Source organism: Urocitellus parryii, chromosome 5 (genome assembly GCF_045843805.1).
Source record: "Urocitellus parryii isolate mUroPar1 chromosome 5, mUroPar1.hap1, whole genome shotgun sequence".
NCBI classification, from domain to species: Eukaryota; Metazoa; Chordata; class Mammalia; order Rodentia; family Sciuridae; genus Urocitellus; species Urocitellus parryii.
The window spans coordinates 49398876-49424778 of record NC_135535.1 but is presented as its reverse complement, the minus strand read 5'-3'; the positions used below and the strand labels follow the sequence as shown (position 1 = coordinate 49424778).

The following is a 25903-nucleotide window of genomic DNA, read 5'->3' as shown; positions in this document are numbered from 1 at the left end:
CCTCTCTCTAACCCTCTCTTTAAAAAAAAAAAAAAACTGGAAAACCATTTGAAAAGATGAAATTGTACTCTTATATAGCATCTCAATTCAAGTTTACATCGTTCAGATTTTGTTCACAATAAATTGGCTTCGCCTGTTATAAAACATACAGTGGAATATAGTGTGTGCTGCTTTATGTCTGGCATTTTTTTCTCTCCTAATATCTGTGAAATTTGTTCATGTTATGTGTATTAATAGTTTATGCTTTTTTTTTTAATCGTTAGTAGTTCACTGATGTTATAATTTGCTTATTTATTTGGTTCCTTTCCATGGTTTGGCTATTGTGAATAAATGAACATTTTTGAAACAGTCCTTATTCGGTCATGTATCTTTTTAATTTCATATTGATTGGTGCCTAGGAGTGAAATTGCTATTATCTATTTAGGTCTTTGAGAAGAGTTATTTCCCAAAGTATATGTTCCATTTTCTTAAGATTAACCAAATGTGCCACATTCTCACTATTTCTAGTTGGGTTGGTCTTCAGTTTTAGCCATTCTAGTAGATGTTTAACTGTGGTATTAACTTACGTTTCTCTCAGAACTAATGATGTTAAAACCTGTTTCATATATTTCATTATTGGCCATTTGTTTTCTGTGGATATTTTGATATTGAGTTTGTCCTTTCATTTATTAAGTTGTAGGATTTCTTCATGTATACTGGACACAGGTTCTTTGGCACATACTTTTTGTAAATATTTTATCCCAATTTGCTGAATTTAAGTTGGTTTGTTTTTTGTGGTACTAGGAGTTAATCCCAAAGCTCATGTGCTAGACTTGACTCTACCACTGACCTATATCCTCAATGCTTAATTCCCAATTCTTTTCTGGTTATTGTTTTCAGTTTCCTCAGAAATCTTTGTTTACTTTGGGTTACTAAAACTTTCTTCTGATAATCCTTACAGGTTTAGCTTGTGTTTTTAGTTCTATGATCTATTGTGAATAATTTTTGCAGAAAATTAGATTCACTTTTTTTTTTCATGTGGATATCTAGTTGTTGTAGCACTACTTATTGAAAAGACCTTCTTTTCTTACTGAATTACCTTTGCATTTTTGACAACAAATCAGTTTACTATAAAAGTGTCTGTGTTTGTAGACTTTCTTCTGTTCCGTTGATCTGTTTGCCTGTTCTTATACCAGTTTTTTTTTTTATTTTAACATTTATTAAGATTTGTGTTATAATGTACCTACCATATGGTAGATCTTGGTGAATATTTCCTATTCACTTAAAAAGAGAGTATATTCTTTAGTTGTTGGTTAAAGTGTTTTATAAATGTCAGCTCAGGATAGTTGATAGTGTTTTAGATTTATATCTTGTCTGACTTTTTTTGTTTGGATAATCTTGATTACTAAGAGGAATTTTTAAATTTCAACTATATTTGTTGATTTATCATTTTTCTTTGTAATATCAGTTTTCCTTTCGTTTTAAAATTGTATTATTTAAAGACAAAATTATTGGCATTTGTTTAAACAGTTAGGAAAACTATTCAGGGTTGTTGTGACAGGCGTCAGGATTATTGCAAAAGCAGACATGGAAATTCTATGTTCTTTTAATCCCAAACATGAAAGAAAGTTCCAAAAAATATAAAAGCAGTACTGTTTCTAGTACTTTTTCTGATTTTTGAGAATGTAATTACTTTTCTTAAAAATGATACTATTCCTCAGATATTTGTCTTAACTGTGAATACAAGGATCAGTGGAGATTTATAGCTATCAAGTAAAATGAAGGAATTAGGAGATGTAAAATTACATGAGACACACCAGGGTGAGCCAATTCTTACCACTGAGCTGTGCAGACCCAGCAAGTACAGAGCAAAGGTCAAGGCCTAATTGAAAAGTGGTCTCAGAGGAACCTAACTAAAATTTGGTGACTGTGAACACATTTATTATAATTGTTATGTCTTCTTGATATTTGAGTCTTTGAGTATGTTTTTCTTGTAGACAACAGGTAATTGGATGTGGCTTTTTTTTTTTATTCAGTTTTATAATTTCTGCTGTTCGGTGGAGTGTTTAGTTGATTCACTGACATTTATTGTAAGTATTGATACGGCTGGATTTTGGCATGTCATTTTCTTTTGTTTTCTAGTTTTGTTATTATTTTCCCCCTACTTTCTTTTGGGGTAATCATATACTTAATGCAGCACTTCCTGAAGTTTGGTCTAGAGGGGCCCTGGTATAGCCCTTGACCCTGAAAGGGTCAGACTGTCATGAATAATACTGAGGACTTATTTTTCCTTTTGATTCCATTTTCTCATAGCGCACAGCATTAATTTTCTAGAGGCCACATGATGTGCAATAACACAACAAACAGTGCAAAAGCAGATATGGAAATTCTATATTCTTTTAATCCCAAACATGAAAGAAAGTTGCAAAAATGTAAAAGCAGTACGGTTTTTTAATTTTTGAGATTATAATTACTATTCTTAAAATGTTACTATTCCTAATATGTAAGTAGTTTTATTTAATTTTAATATGGTAAGCATTGACAGATACATCCACTTAAAGATAATTTCTTTAGGGTCTTAAGTGATTTTTAAAGTGGGTCCTAGACTCAAATAGTTGGGAATTCCTGTTACATGTTTTGTTTTGATTCTTCTGTTGTCTTTTAAGATGTGTCACTTTATAGACTCTAGGGATTACAATTCATGCCTTAAATTTATCACAGTCTATTTAGTTAATATTGTGCCACTTGATATAGTTTAATTCCTCCCCGCAATAATAACAGTTCATTTACTTTCCTCCTGTTGTGTGTGCTCCTGCTTTTTAAATACATTGATAAGTATGTGTATGTGTGTGTTTCTATAATACAACATTTTTTATGGCTTGAGGAGCAAAATACAGCCCTTTAAGTGTAGTTTATCATGTGTGTACACATGTACCATTTCTGGTGGCTATAGTTATTCTTTTCTGTTGACCCAGATTACCATCTGGTTTAATTTTCTTTTAGCTTAAAGATTTTCCTTTGCTAATTAATTCTTAATACTACAGGCCTGATGATGATGCATTCTTTCAAAATTTTTGTTTGTGTGAAATTGTCTTTGTTTCTATTTTTGAAGAACAATTCTACCAGATATGAAATTCTAGATAGACTTTTTCTCTTGTTTTTTGAGTTGTTTTCTGCCATTCAAATAGTTGTTTTCTAAAAGATAGTTTTGGAAATTTTGCAATTGTTATCTGCAGAAAGGTTAGTTTAGCAAAGCTATTCTGCTTATTCCTGGAAGCTACAAATCTTTAAATTAATTTTTGGAATCCCTTTTATCTTTATTTTCAGTTTTCATGGTTACACCTTAGTTTATATATATATATATATATATATATATATATATATATATATATATATATATATATATATATATATATATAATCTGCCCTGTTTTTATTATCACTGCCATCAATTTAGATTGGGCTGTTCTTGGAGTTCTCCAGACAACTTGTTTTTCTTCCTTTCTCTTAATTTCCCAAATTGCAGTGCCTTCTACTTCTCTAGTCAAACAATCAGCAGTTATTTCTTGAGCATCTGTGTGAGACATTGATTGTCAAACTATTTTCATGTCACTTACACTTGAAAAACTACATTGACTCCCATTTTTACTACATCACACTTAAATTTATTGGCTTGACGTTAAAGGTGTTTTATAATATCCTAGGACCCTATCTTTCCTATTGTGCTTTCCATCTGCCTTTTGTATCAAACAATTCTTTTTACTCATTTCTTCCAGTATGCATTCCATTCATTCTAGTCTTTGGTCTTTATAAGAGCTTGTCTCCCCATTTGAAATGTGCCTCTTTTCTAACTATCTCTTCAAAGTCCAGAACCTAAAAATCTGTTGTTTCACATGTTAAATCCACTAGTGAAGGCTAACATTGAATTTAAGAGTTTATTTCAAGAAATTGCAAGATAGCAGATGCCTTTCTCTCCTTTCCTCCCTTTTTTCCTTCCTTCCTTTGGTACTGGGCCTTGAACCCACCGCTTTATACCTGGTAGGCAAACATTCTACCATTGAGTTACATCCTGGTGCCTTTTGTTTTAAATAGGGTCTCACTAATTTGCTGCCCTCTAAACCCTTCTGCTTCTCGGCCACCTGAGTAGCTGGGATTATAGGTGTGTACCACCAAACATGGTTTTACTTCATTATCTTATAGACAAATGAGTTTTTACCTCACCAGCTATGTAGTAAATTTTCAATCATAGGGACCATACCTCCTTTGTTATTTAGTAATCTTGAATACAGTGGCTTCTTGATAACTGTTCATCCATCAAACTTACCTACTATGTGTTAAAGTCTATGGGAAGGTAATAAACAAAGGACTTTCCTCCATAAAGAAGTGGTTCAACCTGTGGATGTAATGCAAACCTTTATTAACAGTATAAGATACTACCAGGAAAAAACTATGTGCACAGTGCTTTGGGAGCAGACTAGTATTACTACTTTCAGTTGTTGCAACCAGTCAGAATAAAAGGAACTTTGTTATATAAATTAAGGATACTCAAGGACGTTCAGAATTCTTTTGGCTCATGAGGTGGAGTATGGTGATAGTATGATAGTATAAGTAAAAATACATGTGACAACTGCTATAGTAGGTAAATCTTCCTGCTAGTAACAGACTCCTAGTTGATTGCCTTTATATTATAAATAAAGTTTTTTTTTTTTTTTTAATATTTGAAGTGGTAGAGTGGGGAATGAAAGTCATCTTTAGTTGGGGAAAAAATGGGAAACCAACTACAAGGAGTTTATCAGTCGAGTTTCTTTTATATCCTTATTTGTATACTATTTATGATACAGGCCTAATGTATCTTAGTTGACAGTTGCTAGCCAGACAAGTTAATTTTAAGGGAATTTTTCTTCTTTATATTTCAGCCTTGGACCTTTAGTGAGTAAAGTGAAAGAATATCAAGTAGAGACAATTGTAGATACCCTCTGCACTAACATGCTTTCTGATAAAGAACAACTTCGAGATATTTCAAGTATTGGCCTTAAAACAGTAATTGGAGAACTTCCTCCAGCTTCCAGTGGTAAGCAAGAACATTTTTTTCTTATTTAATGGAAGTATTTCTCCCCTGTCTTTTACCCCTGGTTTCTTTTTTCCTTTCCTGGCCAGAGAGGGAGAGAGATCATAAGAGATCTTTATAGGTATCCCTTTAAACAATTAAGAAAAATCAAGGCCTGAAGCCTTGTTTTTCTTAAAAATAAATTTAACTTTAAATAATTATGATTTAATTTAAATATATCAGATGAATTTTTATATGTTGGAGCAAAATTTTATATTGTATGTGCCAAAACTGCAGAGTGGAGTTGTACTAGCCTATATGTTGAGGGGAAATATAAATAATATTTTGAGTTCTGATCACTATTCTATTTCCAATATTAATTTTCCTTTGCATCAGAATTTTCCATGTAAAATTTAGCAGTTAAGACATGGCTGTGAACCTGTTCCATTTACTAGTAACTTTAAATTTTTTATTACTTGGTAATATAAAAATTTTGAATTACAACTAATGAATTTGTTAATTAATAAGCTTTGACCTCTAATGAAGTGTCTATGTAAGTTTTAGAATTGATCTTGACTTGTAAACTCACTAAAATTAGCAGTCTACTAGTTATTATCTCATCTGCAAGTGGGGTAAAATATTATCTCCCTGCTTCATGGGAAGATTTAATTGGTAATAATGTTACCTAGGTATGATGTTTTTACTCATTTGCTTAGTAAATACTTAATAATTCACTATTCTAGCCATCATGCTAAATGCTGCTTATTTATTTCACCCTAGTCTAAACATCAGCCACCCAAGGAAATCTTAAGATTCTCCTAGTTTGTAAATGGAGGAACTGAAATTCAGAGAGATTAGGTTAATTCATCCAAAGTTTTGATGTCCTAGTCCAGTAAAGATTCAATTCCATTATCTTCTGATTCCAAATTGATACTTTTTCCACTATATCATACTAATGTAACTTTATCTTTATTAAGAAGTTCATTTCATTCAAATATTCCACCAGCTCTGACTACTCTATACAACTCAACATTATTTAAAATTGTATTGGCTGTGTTGGTATTTCCTTTATTTTACTTTATTTTTAACCATTCAGATTCTTTCTTTCAGTTATGTTTTTTTTCTCTCATTTTCAGTGGCAACATGACCTACTTTCAATAGTAATAACGTTGATATATGTATGAGTATGGAATAACATTTCTCCTTTATAATGAAATTATGGAATCTGTGCTAAAAAGGACCTTTATTAGAGACTACATAGCTATCAGGTTTTCTTTTAAAGAAACTATTAAGTATTGGAGCTCAGAATGTTTTTTAATTCACTGAAATTTAAAAGGCTAGGTTACTAAAAAAGAGGACTTAAGTAGAGAAGACTATTGTTATTGCCTTCATTTATGTCTAATAAGTTATTTTATTGAAAAACAGCCCATTTTGAAACATGCTTTTCTAATATGGAGCTTTTGAGTGTCTTCATCAAGTTTAGAGTTGTTAAATATTTGATTTCCTCAATGAATATAAGATGGAATTCAACATCTTTGTCTTGAAATTATCATTGGTTTATTATTTATTCAGGTTCTGCATTAGCTGCTAATGTATGTAAAAAGATTACTGGACGTCTTACCAGTGCAATAGCAAAACAGGAAGATGTCTCTGTTCAGCTAGAAGCCTTGGATATTATGGCTGATATGTTGAGCAGGTAAATATGCCCATTATTTGCATTACTTGTTTTACAGATACTATGTTCATTTATTAAAAATTCCTTTTGGTAAATGTAAAAAAGGTATCCAAAATTATTCATGTTTAAAGTGTCTTACAAATGTATATGATTGGGGGTAGGGGGACACATAAGCTAATTATGTAAGCATAATTATAAGAATAGTATAGTTCTGTATACTATGAACTAGTATAATAAGGTTTGTATTTTAAGTTTTTTCAGCACAGTTGTTTTTCCTTTTTTTTTTTTAACTATTCTTATGTGTATTGATCTACTTAGATAAGAAGTACAAGTGGAAGTTACAAATTTTCCCGTTAAACAAATGCTGGTAATCTTTAGTAATCATTGTTTGTATTGCATGGTTTGTGGGGAGAAAGGAACTTGACTTTTTAGTAATTTGTTGCTTTTCTACTTATCTACTTTCTCTTAGGAGAAAGTAAGTTAAATGGTCTTCAGTTATTTAATCCTTGGTTCTTGTAATTACACTTGTTCATTATTTGTGGCTAATTCAGTTCAATTTAAAAATAATCTTGTGCCTTCATATGGAAGGGTATGTGTGTATATGTAAATATATAGTGAGGTGCTATCATTCTAGCACATGAAGAGCTTATAGTTTACTATAGGAAATGAGAACACAGATGGCTATAAGGCAGAATGGGACTGAAGACTGATAAGAATGCATTTGAATTGAAGTGCTGGGTAGCACTTTTATAGATGAATGTGCCTATATTGCAGGTATAGAATATGTCCATGTAAGTGGTGTTTTCTAGGATATAGAAGGATATAGTAGTAAGAAATCATTCTGATAGATTGGAGTCATGTTGAGGTGGGTAGAGATTTTGTACTTAATTTGATAAGCATTGACAATCCAGTCAGGCTTTCTGTCCTGTGTGTATTTTGATCACTGGCACTGTCCTGGCACATTATGGGTATTTGAGTACTATTAACTCATTGAACTTTACATGTACATATGAGATGATTTTAAAAGAGCATTTGGAACCATGAGAATCTCTGAAATTTTTGGTATTTTGATTTATAGAGAAAAGAAGGCAAGGAAGAGAGAGGAATGAGGTGAGACGGAATATAGAAGTGTTGTGAATCACCCCAGAAACTTTGACTAATAGACAAAATCATTTAAAGATCATGGAAGGAAAAAAGTGACAAGATCATTGAGTTTTTGCCTAGCCAGTTCATTAGATAGCTTCTAATGGAGAATGTAAGTCTAGATTCCAGGAGTTCTAGTACTAGTTCTATATTTTTTGTTGCATTGGCAAAAAATAGTGAGAATTCAGTTTTCCCTTCATTCTAAATTTGGGTTTGTTTCATCTAAATTTATACCCTATTGCATATTTATGTTGAGTTCAGAGGACAGATATTTTAGTGTGCTCCAACATCTTGAATTCATTCATTTTTTTCTTTTTTATTTTAAGGCAAGGAGGACTTCTTGTTAATTTCCATCCTTCAATTCTGACCTGTCTACTCCCTCAGTTGACCAGCCCCAGACTTGCAGTGAGGAAAAGAACCATTATTGCTCTTGGCCATCTGGTTATGAGCTGTGGAAATATAGTTTTTGTAGATCTTATTGAACATCTGTTGTCAGAGTTGTCCAAAAATGATTCCATGTCAACAACAAGAACCTACATACAATGTATTGCTGCTATTAGTAGGCAAGCTGGCCATAGGATAGGTAAGAAATGTTTTAAAGCTGTCTTTAATTAAAAAAAAAAAAAAAAGCATGTTTTTAAGAACAGGTATGTTTTTCTTAGGTGAATATCTTGAGAAGATAATTCCTTTGGTGGTAAAATTTTGTAATGTAGATGATGATGAATTGAGAGAATACTGCATTCAAGCTTTTGAATCATTTGTGAGAAGGTAAGTTATTTAGTTTTTTTTTTTTTTTTTTCCTTAAGAATAGAATAATAGGGCTGGGGCTCAGTGGTAGAGCACTTGCCTGGCATGTGTGAGGCACTGGGTTCAATTCTCAGCAACACATAGAAATAAATAAAATAAAGGTCTATTAACAACTAAAAAATATTTTTAAAAAAGAGTAGAATAATAATTAAAATCTAGAGTAGGTTGTATAAGGAAAAACAGTGCTCAAAATTTCAGCTGTGTTTTAAATAGTTCTTTAATAACTGATAGCCCATATTTGAAGATAATGTTATTTTTGTTATCAAATGTGATTATCACATTTACTTTGAAATTGTTTCCATCTCATTATTAGGAATTTATTTTTTAAATGTAGGAAAAGCATTTATAATTATTTCTGCCTCTGTAGAGGGGAAGAAATACAATATATGAAGATATATCTGTCTTGAGAGATCAACAAGATAAATTAATTATTTGATCAGTGACTTTCAAATCTTTTCAACAGTTTTTGTTTAGATCCCTCATATCCATTTTGCTAAGAACAGTGATACTCATTTTGAAAATTTTGATTCTAATATTTTTTAAAAGCTTAATAAGAATTTTTGCATTTATGTACTCGAAGGCAATACTAACCTAGTAACAGATTTTTCCTTTGGCTAATATAGCATAGTGTCTTGGTCTCACTGGACTTAGTCTTCCAGTTATTCCTTGCCGTTCAGGTTCTTGAGAAATCACTTTATAATCATATCCGATTTTTAAAATTGGAAATTTTCTGATTTATTTCTGTTCCTTTGTAAGAAACACAAAATTATTCCTTTATTTATTAGCCCTATGTACATTTATGTATTTTATTTCCTCTCAACATAAAGCTAGAAGACCAAACTAGATGAATATACACTTTAACATTGTCAATAATAATTTGAGTTGCTAAAGAGCACATTTATCTGGTCTTGGTCTTCACATATTCTTTCTACTCTTCTACATTAACCATAACATAGTTAAAATGTGTGTGAAGAGGAGGATTCTTCATAAAATTAATTAATTAAATAAATATAATTTAAAAGAAATCTTTTAAAATATGAAGACCCTGGAAGAAAAAGTTCAAGGCCAATTGGTGTTAAATAGTCTGGGAAACACTTTCATATGTTATTGATGGTAATAAAGTAAAATGTGGCAGACACTGAATCAAGGAGAAGAGTTGCTTAAAGCAGGTTTTGTTTTTATCTTCAGATGTCCTAAGGAAGTATATCCTCATGTTTCTACTATTATAAACATTTGTCTTAAATATCTTACCTATGATCCAAATTACAATTATGATGATGAAGATGAAGATGAAAATGCTATGGATGCTGATGGTGGTGATGACGATGATCAAGGTATTTCAGATTGGATGGAAGAAAATTTAAATTTTGTGAAAGACTCGGTATTATAGATGGAGGTGATTCTTACCGCAAATTATAATACAGTTTTGTTCTTTAGTTTTCACGGTTTCTACAAAATGTTTTTGTCAGAACATAAATCAGTGTTTTTTGTTTTTTATTTTAATTTTTGAATCTGCTAGGTATGGTGATGCAAGCCAATAATACCAGCTACTTAGGCGGAGGCAGAAGTATCACAAGTTCAAGGCCAGTCTGGGAAACTTAATAAGACCTTATCCCAAAATAAAAATTAGAAAAAGAACTGGGGAAGTAGCTCAACGACTGAGTACTTGTCTAGCATGGGTGAAGACCTGGATAGGGTAACGTTTAAAGACATATTAGACTTTCATGAATGGCCTAAACATTTCTAAAGTTTCTAAAATTGATGTTACACTGTGATTTGTGGTATTTACTCTGGAAAGGAATGGCACTTAAAGGACATAGGGTTGCTCATGTTTAGTTGTTTCTTTTTGTATTGGAAGAACTTAAGAGATATTTTATGAGTAAATCGTAGAGATATTTTAATGGGTAAATATTTTTAATAATACTTTTTATTTAGTTTGATTCTTTGAATTTATGTAATAAACTTTCCTATAAAGTTTGTAATTTGACCTATCTTTAAAAAAAACAACTAAAAATACCTCCCTTAACTTCTCTAGCAGGTACTCCTTGTTTTCTCTCTACAGCAGAACTCTTTTATGTTTTTCTTTTCCTTTCTTCACCTTCCATCTTGAACCCTGTCCTTCAGTAATGTATAATATTGCAAAGCCTGGACTGACTCTGCCTGTTAATTTTAGCAGTATTCTTTTATTTAGCTTTTAGGATACCAAACTTGGCTAGGTTTGGTCCTATTGTTGTGGTACTCCTTTTCCAGGACACAGTCCTTATACTTATCTATTGAACTCTTAATTTTCTTCTGGACTTCATGAAGTCTCCTGACTTTATTAGTATGGTGACAACCCATATCTTATCTTTGCTCCGGATCTTTTCTTTAGAGTCCATATATGACTGTTTAATGTATGTAACTGGCCAAATATCTGAAATATCTTCTCTCTACCTTTTGTTCATCCATTTTCAAACTTGTTCTTTCTTTGGTCTTTTTTCTTTCTTTTCTTTTTTTTTTTTTTTTTGTCTTAGAATGGCACCTCCATTCCTCTAGTTTCTCAGGACTAAAACCTTGGTCATACCTGATTCCTTTCTCTCATATCCCTCCCATCTTGGAGCTTTCCCCTCCTTTGGCATACCTCTATTTCCCTTCTCAGCATTTTAATTTTGTTTATCACAGTTTCTGACACATTATATGATTATCTTCTACCTACTTGCTGTCTTCAGGGAGACTAGAAATTTTAACCTCTTTATTAACTGCCTTATGTCAGTGCCTAGAACAGTGCCTAGTACACAGTAGGTAACACATGTGTTATATTAATGAAGGGAAACCTTAGCTTATGTTGTGATGTGAATATCATTTGAATGAAGCAGTAGCAGTGTATGCTCCAGGTTTTGAATGTTGGTGTTTAGCATGCTACTTTATAAGTTATATGAATTATAAGTAACACCTCCCATCTTTCTTCCATGGTGTTATAATGATTCATTAGGTAAACATAATTTCAGTGATTAGGACATTTGTTAATTTTTTACATAAAATTGTTTTTAATAAACCTTATGTTTCTGTGATGTAATTCACATTGTATGTTGAAATTGGAGAAAATTTGATTTATTTATGTTGAAATTGGAGAAAATTCTATTTATTTTCTTTTAAGTCAGTAGTCTTTTCTAGCTGTTCCTTTTAAATTTTATTTAAGTAGGTATGGGAGAATGAATCAAATGTCTTGTGTTTAGCAGTATTTTGTTGAATTATCTATAATGTCCAAAAATGAATGAAATTAAGTAAACTATTTGGAGATTTGAAATTTTTATTATATATCATAGAGTCTTCTAAAGTCTACTTGGCTATACTTGACTGTCACTAAGCTAATTTGGTTATAAGGCGGTAGAGAGATATTACCCCTTACCCTCAATGTTCATATACTAAGGAGTCATTTCAGAGCTATAGTCTTATCTAAGAATAACAAAACCATTGATAAATAATTTTAGACTGCCATGAGAATTGCTTTTTTTGTATTTGCTTTCTTTCTTGGTACAGTGCCTTTCACAAAGGCTCTACCACTGACCTGCACCCTCAGCCCATAACAATTGTAGTATTTAATTTTTTTGTAGTGCTTGGGATTGAACCCAGGGCCTCAAGAACTCTAGGCAAGTGCTGTGCCACTGAGCTGCATCCCTAGTCCAAAACCACTGATGTTTTTGTTGCCTTTCTGACTTTGTTATTCAACTGATTGAACCAATAGTGTTAGGAAGGGAATAATTTTTTTTTAAGATTTCACATACACTCACATATATACACTTTTTTTTTTAATAGTATTGGAGATTGATCACCCCTGCCCCTGCCCCAGGGTGCTCTACCACTGAGCTAGATCCCTAGCCCTTTTTAAAAACTTTTTGAATTTTGAGACAGTGTCTCTCTTACTTGCTCAGCCTGGCCTTGAACTTGAGATCCTCCTGCCTTAGTCTCTGTGAATTGATAGGATTACAGGAGTACAGCACAGTTCCTTGGCAAATTATCTATTACATATACATAAGTGAGATATAATGATTATGCTTGCAGTGTTTGTGGTTTAACATTAGGAATTTGGAGAAGATGGTAATCTGTTAAGTGGGCAGTGTTTTCTTTTTATCATGAAAAATGTACAGTGTCTTTTCACAAAATTTTGAAAGGTAGTGTATGCATATTTGTCCTAATAGCACATCAACCAGTTTAGTGAAAAGCCTTGTCATAAAGAAGTTCATTTATGTACAAATCTATACTAGTAACAAGTTCTGTGTCTGTTTTAAGTTCTAGTTCTTTTTAAACTATGCTTGCTGTATATGTTAATGAAAAGTTAGATTAACTGTCTTTGATTAAAAATTACCAATTTGCTTTTTCTAAAATGAGATACTTTTCTTACCATTAATATCTTGTTCACATTAAAACTTCCCTTTAGGTAGTGATGATGAATACAGTGATGATGATGACATGAGTTGGAAAGTGAGGCGTGCAGCTGCCAAATGCTTGGATGCCGTAGTTAGCACAAGGCATGAAATGCTTCCAGAATTCTACAAGACTGTCTCTCCTGCACTGATATCCAGATTTAAAGAGCGTGAAGAGAATGTAAAGGCAGATGTTTTTCATGCATACCTTTCTCTTTTGAAGCAAACTCGTCCTGTACAAAGTTGGCTTTGTGACCCTGATGCAATGGAACAGGGAGAAACACCTTTAACAATGCTTCAGAGTCAGGTTGGTTTAAAAAAGTATGCCTTAGAAATTCATGATAGTAAATGTGCTTCCAGTGTGTGTGTGTGTGTGTGTGTGTGTGTGTGTGTGTGTGTAAATGTGAATTCTGAAATATCTTTGGAGAAACAAAGTTCTAAGATAAATGTTTGTGTATCAGTAAATGTTCATATTTATTTATAAATCATTTATTCTAATCAAAGTGTTTCTCATTTTACTTGACAAGTGATATTAAGATTCATTAAAGTAATCTTTATATTTGATATTAATGGAGAATTCTTAGAACTGTCAGATCATATAGCCATCTGTTTTATCTGTTTTATTTAACCTCTGTCTTCTCATTATAATAAAGGTTTACATAAAAGCATTTGGCTCATGTAGTGAGAGATGAAATGATCTGTTTAGTTTCAGTGTAGTGCATATTACTTAGTGCTTGACATATGCCAACTCTTAGTATAATAATATACACATTTTTTACTTGAGGACTTTTTTTCTAAAACATTACATCTTTATAGCTCCCATTTATTGACTAGTATATAGTGGGCATTTTCTTACATGTAATCTCTGTAGTAGCTCTATCGAGTATATAAATACTATGTCTTTTTTATTATAAAAGAGATATTTTAAGTCATTAAATCAGAGGAGGGGATAATACATATCATATCTGTTCAGTTATGATATGTAGCTGTTTAGTATTGTTGAGGAGTTGTTTTTGTTCTTAATCTCTTTTTTAGTTATTGAGGGATTTTAGAAGCTCTGTCTATAGCCTAAGTCAAGCTCATCTATAAGAATTGTTGATGGAGACCATATTTAAGTTTTACTAACAAACATTAGAAAGTTTAGACCAGATGTCTATAAATTGTACCCCTGCTGCTTATAGCTACTTTTGAAGTGAGATTGTTTTCCTGGTGACAGGAAACTGAAAGCAAAAAAAAAAAAAAACCAATTTGATGGTTACTTTTCCATAATGTTACTTGTTTTCTTTGTTACTTATCTGTTGTCTTTCTATTTATAAATTAAATTGCTAAATTTTTAGTTGAAAATTATTATTTACCATTTGTTGAATTTTTATTAGTCATGTGCATTTTATAATTAAAAATCAAGGAAAATTATTTTGTTGCTCTGTAGGAAGCTAAGTGATATCTTTTTAGTTTCTTATTAGTTGCAAGCAAATAGTTATAAGAGTTATAGTACATTCAAAAAACTTGGTTTAGATCTAATAGTCTTTATTTACAAGAGTACTAGGAGCTGATTTAGGAATGTAACCCAAAAAAAGAAATAAATTCTTACCTTTTTCTTCATTCTCCATAAATTATATTAAATATACTGAGGAGATACCAATGGATGAACTAATGAGTATGTGAAAATTACAGGTTCCCAACATTGTTAAAGCTCTGCATAAACAGATGAAAGAAAAAAGTGTGAAGACCCGACAATGTTGTTTTAACATGTTAACTGAACTGGTAAATGTATTACCTGGGGCCCTAACACAACACATTCCTGTACTTGTACCAGGTATGAAAGAAATAGTATCTTTTGGGGGCTTGTTATGGACTTTTTATTTTAAGACTCAGATAAGTTTAAATAATTATTTCTCTTAAGAGGGAATTTTATGAAAATTTAATTTGCACATAGAATTTTTTCATCTAAGCATCTTAAACATGTGAAGTTAGAAATTTGCAAATAAAAAGTTTAAAATTTTACTGTGTTTAAAATTTGGCTGTTATAGATTGTGGGGTTTTTTTTACTTTTGAGATAATATATATTTCTTTCTTGAAACAGCATAGAAATGATTCGATTTTTTTGTTGGCTTTTTAGGAATTATTTTCTCACTGAATGATAAATCAAGCTCATCGAATCTGAAGATTGATGCTTTGTCATGCCTATATGTAATCCTCTGTAACCACTCTCCTCAAGTCTTCCATCCTCATGTTCAGGCTTTGGTCCCTCCAGTTGTGGCTTGTGTTGGAGACCCATTTTACAAGATTACATCTGAAGCACTTCTTGTTACTCAGCAGCTTGTTAAAGTAATCCGTCCTTTAGATCAGCCTTCCTCGTTTGATGCAACTCCTTACATCAAAGATCTATTTACCTGTACCATTAAGAGGTTAAAAGCAGCTGACATTGATCAGGAAGTCAAGGAAAGGGCTATTTCCTGTATGGGACAAATTATTTGCAACCTTGGAGACAATTTGGGTTCTGACTTGCCTAATACCCTTCAGATTTTCTTGGAGAGACTCAAGAATGAAATTACCCGGTTAACTACAGTGAAGGCATTAACACTGATTGCTGGGTCACCTTTGAAGATAGATTTGAGACCTGTCCTGGGAGAAGGGGTTCCTATTCTTGCTTCATTTCTCAGGAAGAACCAGAGAGCTTTGAAACTGGGGACCCTTTCTGCCCTAGATATTCTGATTAAAAACTACAGTGACAGCCTGACAGCTGCCATGATTGATGCAGTTCTAGATGAGCTCCCACCTCTTATCAGTGAAAGTGATATGCATGTTTCACAGATGGCTATCAGTTTTCTTACTACCCTGGCAAAAGTTTATCCCTCCTCCCTCTCAAAGATAAGTGGATCTATTCTCAATGAACTCATTGGACTTGTGAGATCACCCTTGTTGCAGGGGGGAGCTCTTAGTGCCATGCTAGACTTTTTCCAAGCTCTGGTTGTCACTGGAACAAATAATTTAGGATATATGGATTTGTTGCGCATGCTGACTGGTCCAGTTTACAGTCAGAGCACAGCTCTGACTCATAAGCAGTCTTATTATTCCATTGCCAAATGTGTAGCTGCCCTTACTCGAGCATGCCCTAAGGAGGGACCAGCTGTAGTAGGTCAGTTTATTCAAGATGTAAAGAACTCAAGGTCTACAGATTCCATTCGTCTCTTAGCTCTCCTTTCTCTTGGAGAAGTTGGGCATCATATTGACTTAAGTGGGCAGTTGGAACTAAAATCTGTAATATTAGAAGCTTTCTCATCTCCTAGTGAAGAAGTGAAATCAGCTGCATCCTATGCATTAGGCAGCATTAGTGTGGGCAACCTTCCTGAATATTTGCCATTTGTTTTACAAGAAATAACCAGTCAGCCCAAAAGGCAGTATCTTCTGCTTCATTCCTTGAAAGAAATTATTAGCTCTGCATCAGTGGTGGGCCTTAAACCATATGTTGAAAATATCTGGGCCTTATTATTAAAGCACTGTGAGTGTGCAGAGGAAGGTACCAGAAATGTTGTTGCTGAATGTCTAGGAAAACTCACTCTAATTGATCCTGAAACTCTCCTTCCACGGCTTAAGGGGTATTTGATATCAGGTGAGTATTTTCTTATCTAAGATAGATTTTCTTGTCTAAAATAAATAAATAATTTTTTTTGACATTGAAAGATAGCTAATGAGGAAGTTGAACCAGATTCTCTTGTATGTAAAAGTTAATGTATGCACATGTACTGCCTTGTGTTACAATGTGGAGCTATATTGATGAAATTTTGTTGTTTACAAGGATAGAGTATAATTAAGTAGTAATGTTAATAAGTTTGATATAGTTCTTCATGCTGACTACATTTTAATGTCACTGTCTTAAAATGTGGAAGATTGCTCTAGAATTAATCTAAAGGGCTTGCTAGTGCTAATTATGTTAAAATTGGTGAAAGTATTTAATTCAGTTGAAAGATCTTAGATTTCAGATTTACAGTGTCAGTGCCATTGAAATAAGTAGAAAATAGTAATGGCTATTCATTCTTAAAATAGATTTCTTTTTTAATAAAATCTTGAAATATTTATAAGCTACTTGTGGATTTAACCACTTCCCTTTTGTGAGGGCTAGATCCTCCATTGTTTCTTCCTTTGGTCACCTTCTTCACAGAAGAAATTATCTTTTGAAATTTAATGTTTAAATTTTGTTCGGTAAGTAAATTTTGCTTCTTTAGTATTTTGAGAGCAATAAGAATATCCTTTTTGGCCAAAGAGAATTTTAAAGATTTGAAGACATGGTGTTATATAAAGTAGTGTGAAATGATGTCCATGGATTTCATGGACCAAGAGACTTGCAATTTATTTTTAACTAGGCTCATCATATGCCCGAAGTTCAGTGGTTACAGCTGTGAAGTTTACTATTTCTGATCATCCTCAACCTATCGATCCACTATTAAAGAACTGCATAGGTAAGTGGGGAAAAAAAGATAAATATAGTGTGTTAACTCTTTGGGTGAAAGAGCTATATTGTCAAGTTTCTTAATTTCAGTAACTATAAACATTTCTGAGGAAATTTTTGTTTTGCTTAGAAATTAAAATGCCTTTTAGGTAATTATTTTATTAAAAAGATTATTGATGTCTGGGCTTCATGGCACATGCCTGTAATCCTAGCAGCCTGGGAGGCTGAGGCAGAGGCTGGCTTTGAACTTGCAATTCTCCTGTCTCAGCCTCCTAAGCCGATAGGATTACAGGCATGTGCCACCGTGCCCAACAACATTTATATTACTTTTGAAACCATGCTGTGTTCTAAACTTTTTGCTTGTTTTTTTGTAATAAGTGCTGAAACTTTTCTGGATGTTACCATTGAGTTTACCAATGTACATACAGTGTCTGAAATCTCCCCTTATTTTATCAAATTGCATTTTTCAAATTGATGCTCAAGTTTTTTATTACCTTGTCTTCATTTTCTTGTTTATTTTTAAAAATTGCTGATATAGACTTGGGATCATATAATATTGAATCACTGCTACTTATGCATACCTTGTATTTTCAAGTACTGTGTTCAAACAGTATGCATAATGATTTATTCTGTTTGGTAGCCCTAAAAGTATAATTCTCATTTTATTGATTGAGAAACCTGAGGCTTTGAGTCACCATTTCTGTAACTTGAAAGATTTTTGCATTATAAAATTCTCCCCACATTGGGAAAAACAAGCAGACTTCAGTCTTATTTCAAGTATCTAGAGGCTATGTTTGGTGTTTGTTACTTGTTAAATTTTAGTTTACTCCTTTTATAATCTTATACTCTTACTGATTCACATATTTCTCAGTGAAGATAGAAAAAAAAAATACAGGTTTTGGAGACTAGTTTCTCTGACACTTGATTGCTTGTATACCTGTAAACAATAGTTCATCTTTCTTTAGCAGTAGATCTGTCCTCGCCTTATTTTGAACTTTGTTTAAAAATTTTTTGTTGTTGCTTTTAGGAAACTATAAGGAAAACCTTGCAACTTAGTTTTAGCTACAGACTTATCACTTTTCTGTGTAGGCCGCCTCTGGGGAATTTCATGGACTGTCCTTCCATACACTCTGCAGTATATATAGATAGTGGGTTATCACTTGAAAATGTACTCAGCTTTAGAAATGATGATTTTCCTGCTGCTAAAATAAACTTTTATGGTTCACTTAATATTTTATCAAGTTCTGTTCTTTGACCTTCAATGAAGAAAATAACAGTGATACCAACTATAATAAGCAATTCAATTTGAAAAAAATATTATGCATATTTTATTTTACGCTTACTATAGCTGTATGTTGCTTTTCTCATAATTTTTCAGGTGACTTCCTAAAAACTTTAGAAGACCCAGATTTGAATGTAAGAAGAGTAGCCTTGGTCACATTCAACTCAGCAGCACATAACAAACCATCATTAATAAGGGACCTTTTGGATACTGTTCTTCCACATCTGTACAATGAAACAAAAGTTAGAAAGGAGCTTATAAGGGAGGTAAGTTAGTTAGAGTACATTGTTTATCTGAGCTTGTCTTTTATTTCTTAAGTATCATATCTACACATTCTTTTTTTGTTGTTTTAACAGGTAGAAATGGGTCCATTTAAACACACAGTTGATGATGGTTTGGATATTAGAAAAGCGGCTTTTGAGTGTATGTATACACTTCTAGACAGTTGTCTTGATAGACTAGATATCTTTGAATTTCTAAATCATGTTGAAGATGGTTTGAAGGACCATTATGATATTAAGGTAAGATGTTTGATTGTTTTATAGAATGTTTTAGAGGAAGACTGCAGCACCTGGTGCCCTTGTAATTTGTTAACACCTATAAGTTAAAAAAAAAAAATGGGTTGTCTATTAAGGTCTTAGAAAGCATCTTATAAACTGTAATATGCAAAAGTAGTAGTAATGACCAGCCATGGTGATGCATGCCTGTAATCCCAGCAGCCTGGGAGGTTAGAGCAGGAGGATTGGGAGATTAAAACCAGCCTTGGCAATTTAGCAAGCCCTAAGTAACTTAGCAAGACCCTGTCTCTAAATTAAATATAATAAAAGGGGTGGAGATGTGGCTCAATGGTTAAGCACCACTGAGTTCACTCCCTAGTTCAAAAAAGAAAAAAGTAGTAGTAAGGTAGTGTAAGAAAAGTTGATATAAAAGAAAAGTCCAAAACTCATTTTATTAAAAGATGAAGTGGAAATGGACACAAAGTTTTTAAGAAATACTGTGCCAGCTTGCTTAGTGACTAGTCCCTTACCTAGATCTTTTCCAGAGAGTCCAGATAGCTTTTGCTATTCAAAGTATAAATCTCTGACTTTTTTGGCCTGTCTCGATGTTGGACTATAGTTGTTACCCATGAGAGAGTTTCCTAGTTTCTTCATATTGTCTTGATCTGTCTTTGAGGCTGATCTGAATGATAATTATTTTTGTTTACCTGAATGAGGGCTTTTTGTTTTTCAGTATAATATACCATGTTTAATATCAGAAATTTTATTAAGAGGACAACATGCAATAATATTTCTTAGAAATACAAAGCAATCTGTAGAAGAGCCTAGAAATGACTCATTACTTCTTAAGTTTAGAACTTGAATTGTGTTTAGAACTATTTTTTATTTTCTTGTTTGTTCATCTCCATTGTAAATACAAACAGTAAATGACAGATTTGAGGGAAAAACTGTATTATATCCTTTTCCTCAACTCTTCCATTAGAGCCTTTCCAGGCAGAGCAAAAGTGGTAACTGATCAGTATTGAGCTATTCTACCAGAACTTTTATTTGTTGCTATATATGGTAGTGACCTGATCCTCCCAGACTTCAATAAAGAGAGCTCCCCCAAAAAGTAACAGTATATATTGTTTAATTCTATAAATTTATATCCCAAGAGAAAAAAATTAGGGGTTGTTTAGTTTTATATGAATTAATCTGGATAACAGTTAAGTTAACCCCTCTCCCTAGAAAAAATCTGCTAAGGTAGTGGAAACTTACTATAAAGCTTTTGTCCAGGTTAGTAATATTCTAGTTCAGTGAATTTCAATTCTGGTGCACATGGGCTTTTTAAAAAATACTAAATCTGAGGCTGAGGTAGAAGGATCACAAGTTCAAAGTCATCCTCATTGAGGCCCTAAGCAACTTAGTGAGACCCTGTTTCATAATAAAAAGGGCTGGGGATGTGGCTTAGTGGTTCAGTGCCCCTGGGTTCAATCCCTGGTACCAAAAAAAAAAAAAACATTGAATCTACAACCCTATCCTGACAAGTTAAATAAAGCTCTCTGGGGATAAGGCTGAGGAATGGGTATGTTACAGAACCTTCCCAAGTGATTATAATGTGCAGCCAAGATTGAAAACCAGTTTTCTAGTTTTGTATTTTAGGACCACATGACAGTTTTTCTCCCTAGCACTTAACTCAGATAAGGTTTGAAATAAATCTTTGTGATATAGAATGACATATTACATTAAAATGAAGCTCTATTTTACATGTGAGTCATTTTTCCTTTTAAGAAATTTATCAGAATTTGGGATTTTGTCCTTAGAAAAAATATCAGTTGTAAATTTTGTGATTTTTTTTATTCCTAATAGATGCTAACATTTTTAATGTTGGTGAGACTTTCTACCCTTTGTCCAAGTGCGGTACTACAGAGGTTGGACCGACTTGTTGAGCCATTACGTGCCACATGTACAACTAAGGTAATCCTTAATAGACATCAACATAGACTATCCTCGGTGTAGGATTTATGGAGTGTGGAGAAAGGGTCCAGGGTCTGTTTACCATGTTAAGATTAAAATGTTAAAATTTTGTGACTAATTATTTTTTGCTTTATAAGTCTTTTCATTTAAAAATAAAAAGTTTAGGGAAACAAAAACCATGTTTCTTTTTCTTGTGTAACTTTGAATTTAGGATTGGTAGCTTTTTCTGAGGTTTCCAAATTTAATTATTCTAACTTCATATGTAGTAGTTGATCTAAAGATAACCTATTGTTTTATGAACTGTAGCACTGTTAAATGTTATTTTTATTGCTATAATAATATGATATATATTTTAAAGTAACCATATAGAATAAGATGTGATAAGGTCATATTCAGTTCTGGTTAGGGAGGGAAACATAGGAGACTTCATACGAGGGTGATGATATTTGAAATTAACCTTGGAAAATGATTTTTTAGACCAAGAAGGTTAAACAAGGTTTTTAAATATCAAGTAATTACATGAATAAAGGCATGGAGATGTTATTATATGGCATTTGAAGAATCATGAATAATAGGATAGCTAGAGGCCAAAGTAGAATTTGCTTAGCAGGTGATATTTCCCAAGTTTTTTGTTTCAATCATGTGGGTCTGGATTTTCTGTGTAAATTCCTATAAAAGAAAAAGAGACAGCTTCTGCTTTGAAAGAAGTTTAATTCTGGCTATACTTAAAATATAAAGTGCCCTTTGGACCTCTGATAGTAATTTTGCTTATTTACCAGGAATTCCTGTGTGCTTAATTTTGTTCATGTAAGCTATCTTTTACAGCATGTAATTTAAATTTACTTCCCATTACAGGTAAAGGCAAACTCAGTAAAGCAGGAGTTTGAAAAACAAGATGAATTAAAACGATCTGCCATGAGAGCAGTAGCAGCACTGCTAACCATTCCAGAAGCAGAGAAGAGTCCACTGATGAGTGAATTCCAGTCACAGATCAGTTCTAACCCTGAGCTGGCAGCCATCTTTGAAAGTATCCAAAAAGATTCATCATCCACTAATTTGGAATCAATGGACACTAGTTAAATGCTTGTTCAATACTGGGACCATTACATTTGACCATATAATGCACTGAATTGACAAGTTAATCATAAGACATGGAAACAGAAGTGTCTAAAAGCTTCAAAATGTTCCACTTTTTTTTCCTTCATGGAGACAGTTTGTTCAGCTTTCTTCCATTGTTGTTTTGTAGCATTTATTTGAGAAATGTGTATTTCCATAATCCAGAGGTTGTGAAACCACTAATGTTTTAGTGGTTAGAAGCAACATTTAAAATGGAAACTAAAAGTTAGGACTCAACAGAGTGTGGAGATAGGGTCCAGTATCTATTTACCCTGTAATGTTTAGGATTAAAATGTTAAAATTTTGTGACCATGAATTTCTTTGTTTTATAAATCTTCTCATTTAAAAATCAATTCTGCAAACAAAAAAAAACATGTTTCTTTTTCTTGTATAATTTTTTGTTTCAGCAACACAAATTGATTTTTAGCTGGCAGACAAGAATATCCATATAAAATTTGTTACATTTCAGAGGATTTGGCAGTTTTGAAAGGATAATAAGGTATCATTTTTAAGTATGAGGATTAACAATATCCCTGTTGCACACACTAATTTTGCATGAGCAAGTTTACAAATATGTATTGTCTGTAAAGAAGCATGTGCAGATTATTCATAATACAAAAGTTAAAATAAGTATTATTAGTGCAATTTTCAGATATTTATTTTTGCACAGAAAACATATCTGGAGAGAGAGGAGTAAATTTTGAAACTTTGGTTTTCTTAATGCCAGTGTGAATTTGCAAATGTTTTCAGCAAATCAAGTCACAGGAACAATTTGCCACTTTTTTTCTATTATAGATTTTCTTACACATTTAAAATTTGAATATTTAAGTACTCAGTTTTCTTCAGTTACCCATTTGTGTGCGTGTGTTTCCACCTACAACTTCTTAAAGCTAGATCTTTCTTTCATTACTGTTGAAAGTCTACATTCCTCAGCAGAGGATACAAATACTGTGTATGCTTTTGAATTTTATTTTTAGGAAAATTCTGAAGCCAGCTATCACAGGTTTGTTAACTAATCTTTTAGTTGAGTTAGATTTTTCCCCATCTCTTATAGAGCTAATTTACATATTGTGTTTGGTAAGTGTTGACTCCTTTTTCTGATTAAGGAATCTGTGCTGGGGGAACAAAGCTTTTGCGTTACAGTTGAAATTTTTTTTTAACATATCCTTCAGTGAGCTCATTTCACACTGTAGCCTCTATTCAAATTTGTGGTGCTCCTGTAACAGTAAGAACTAACTTCTGAAATAAAAGACATCTCCTAATGCTGTGCAAACATAGTTTACTAAAATGTGTTGAAGGAGGCAGTTGTTGAGTGACCAATTTTAAGCTGTCTGATATTTGAAAACTGCACATTTTATTTTTGAAACTGTGAATTAGAAATACTTTACTTGCTGTATTACTTCCTGCTTTAACAACCAATAATGCAGTGGTTTTAATTGATACTGTGGTTATTAGATTAAGAGCTTGATTTTTGAATGTTCCAATGATAACACAGAAGACGTTGCTACTAGTGAGAATTTTGATTAGTACATTGACTTAAAGTTGGTTGCATTTCAAAATATGGCAGGTGAAAATCTTATACCAGAATTTGCATAAAATTGTAATAGAAATTTATTTTGAGATGTAGTATATTATGTCCTATGCATTATTGTGGTATAGATATTGTGGATATATTTAAGGTTTTGGTTACATAGTTTCACAATAAACTACAATACTGCAGGCTTTAGGACTGAATAGGTTTGTGACATGCATATAGACTGACATACATATGTTGTGTGAATGCCTTAGTTAATTGCCTAAAATTAAGTTTTTTTGTGTTTTTTTTTTTTTACTTTATTATTATTTTTTTATTTAACTTCCAAGATGCATGTTATGGGGTTTTTTGGGGTTTGTTTTTGTTTTTGTCTTGCAAACCAGTTCATTTTTCTAACATAGCTGAAATTCTTAGTACTAAAGAAATATCTTTCTAGTGTTAATCTACCTATATGTACACCAGCATAACACAGTAACAGGTATGTTCAGCATTTGAATGTTGAATTATCCTGATTAACTCCATACTTCTAGGGTAATGTGGTCCAGATGCTGAATTGGAAGTAGCAAGGTGTAGAGACCAGACATATTTTGTTATTTATGCTGCTTACTGTAAATGGTAAGAGGTTCTGCTTCACAATTCTCCACGTGTAGGTTCCTCAGGAGATCTAAAACTTAGCAATATGAGAACAAGCTGTTTTCTGGTTTTCATGAAGACATTTAAATATTTAAATTTTAGATCTGTCTTCTATTTTTTTGAAGAAAGTTCTATGGGATTGAGTTTATTTTATCTTAAAAAAACTAAGGCAGAAAGAAAATTTGGTATAGTAGAGCCTAACTTAAAAAGTTATTTATAAAATCAGTAGGACTGAATAACTTTTAAAATGATGGTCATATACTTTATTAATGATATCTGAAGGCTACTCAACCATTAGTAATTAGTGTTCTTATAAGGTATACTATGATGACTTCATCACATGTTTGAGAATTTACATGATTTTTATGTAACCATAATTGAATAACCAAATTAGTCTTTTTTCTTACACTTACTTTTGGTAAATAGTAAAAAAGTTAATATGGGCATATCTAACCAGTTATAGGGGGTATTCTGATATCTATATCTTGCTCAGCCTCAGACATGATTATATGGTCATGATTTAAGTACAAAAGGATGAATATTCAAAATCCTCAGCCATGGAAGAATTCAGTTGAGCTGTTAATTAGCCATTTATGTTGTATTTAAAGTCATATTACGAAATATAAAGTAATACTTTTTAATTGAAATAACATTTTCTGCCCACAGTTAAATTTTATCAAAAATATAAATTGTTAAATTAATGATATTTAGAGAGTAAAGACCTCAAAAATTTCAGCAAGTAGGTTTTGGGTTCTAGCTGTACTTTGAGTTGAATCCTAATTATCAAACCATGCCTACCCCAAACTCAGACCTTTTTTTGAAATCTTAAAAATTTTCTGTGGAGTGGGAAGTTACCATTGTAGTAATAGGTCCTTTACTATTTGGAAAGTATTATTATGATAAATAGAATATCTTTATAATTTTGGTTGCTAAAATGGAACACAATATAATTATTGGCCATAGCTACCAAAAGCTCATCAGATAAAGCTATGTTCTTTTTTTAAAAAAGCAAAGTGAAGTCATATTTTACCTTTCCAATACAGTAAGTTGCTTGTAACTTCTATTAATACTAGAAAAGAATTTGTGTAGACCTGTGCTGTGGTTTATGGCAAGAAGTTTTAGAAACATGTTTTTGCTCTTTGTAAGTTAGAAATTAGCTCTGATTCCAAAATGGGATTTGTTTTTTCATCAGGCATTTTAAAAGCCAGCTTTAATTAAAACCACCAACGAGGTAATCCATATAATTGTACTTTGCTCAACCCTGTTGTAATATCAATGTGTCAGGTTTCAGAATTTTTAGGAGATGAAGTTCTGTTTTTGGAGTGTTATTACCCTGACCTTCATACCTTTAAGTTATTATTTCAGATCTGGGATGACTTTGG

At 32.3% G+C, this 25903-nt stretch overlaps 1 protein-coding gene across 1 annotated transcript in view; it reads left to right on the top strand.

Moving 5' to 3' along the window:
- Cand1 (cullin associated and neddylation dissociated 1) overlaps positions 1-23982 on the top strand; it is a 38613-nt gene extending 14631 nt beyond the window's left edge. Inside the window, exons 3-15 of the mRNA XM_026386640.2 lie at positions 4895-5049; positions 6598-6721; positions 8170-8426; positions 8506-8611; positions 9839-9984; positions 13068-13360; positions 14728-14869; positions 15173-16666; positions 17418-17513; positions 18882-19051; positions 19142-19306; positions 21131-21238; positions 22094-23982. Coding sequence (XP_026242425.1) covers positions 4895-5049; positions 6598-6721; positions 8170-8426; positions 8506-8611; positions 9839-9984; positions 13068-13360; positions 14728-14869; positions 15173-16666; positions 17418-17513; positions 18882-19051; positions 19142-19306; positions 21131-21238; positions 22094-22318 — 3481 coding nt within the window. The 3' untranslated portion in view covers positions 22319-23982. The remainder of the gene's footprint in view (positions 1-4894; positions 5050-6597; positions 6722-8169; positions 8427-8505; positions 8612-9838; positions 9985-13067; positions 13361-14727; positions 14870-15172; positions 16667-17417; positions 17514-18881; positions 19052-19141; positions 19307-21130; positions 21239-22093) is intronic.
- Positions 23983-25903: the final 1921 nt, after the last annotated feature.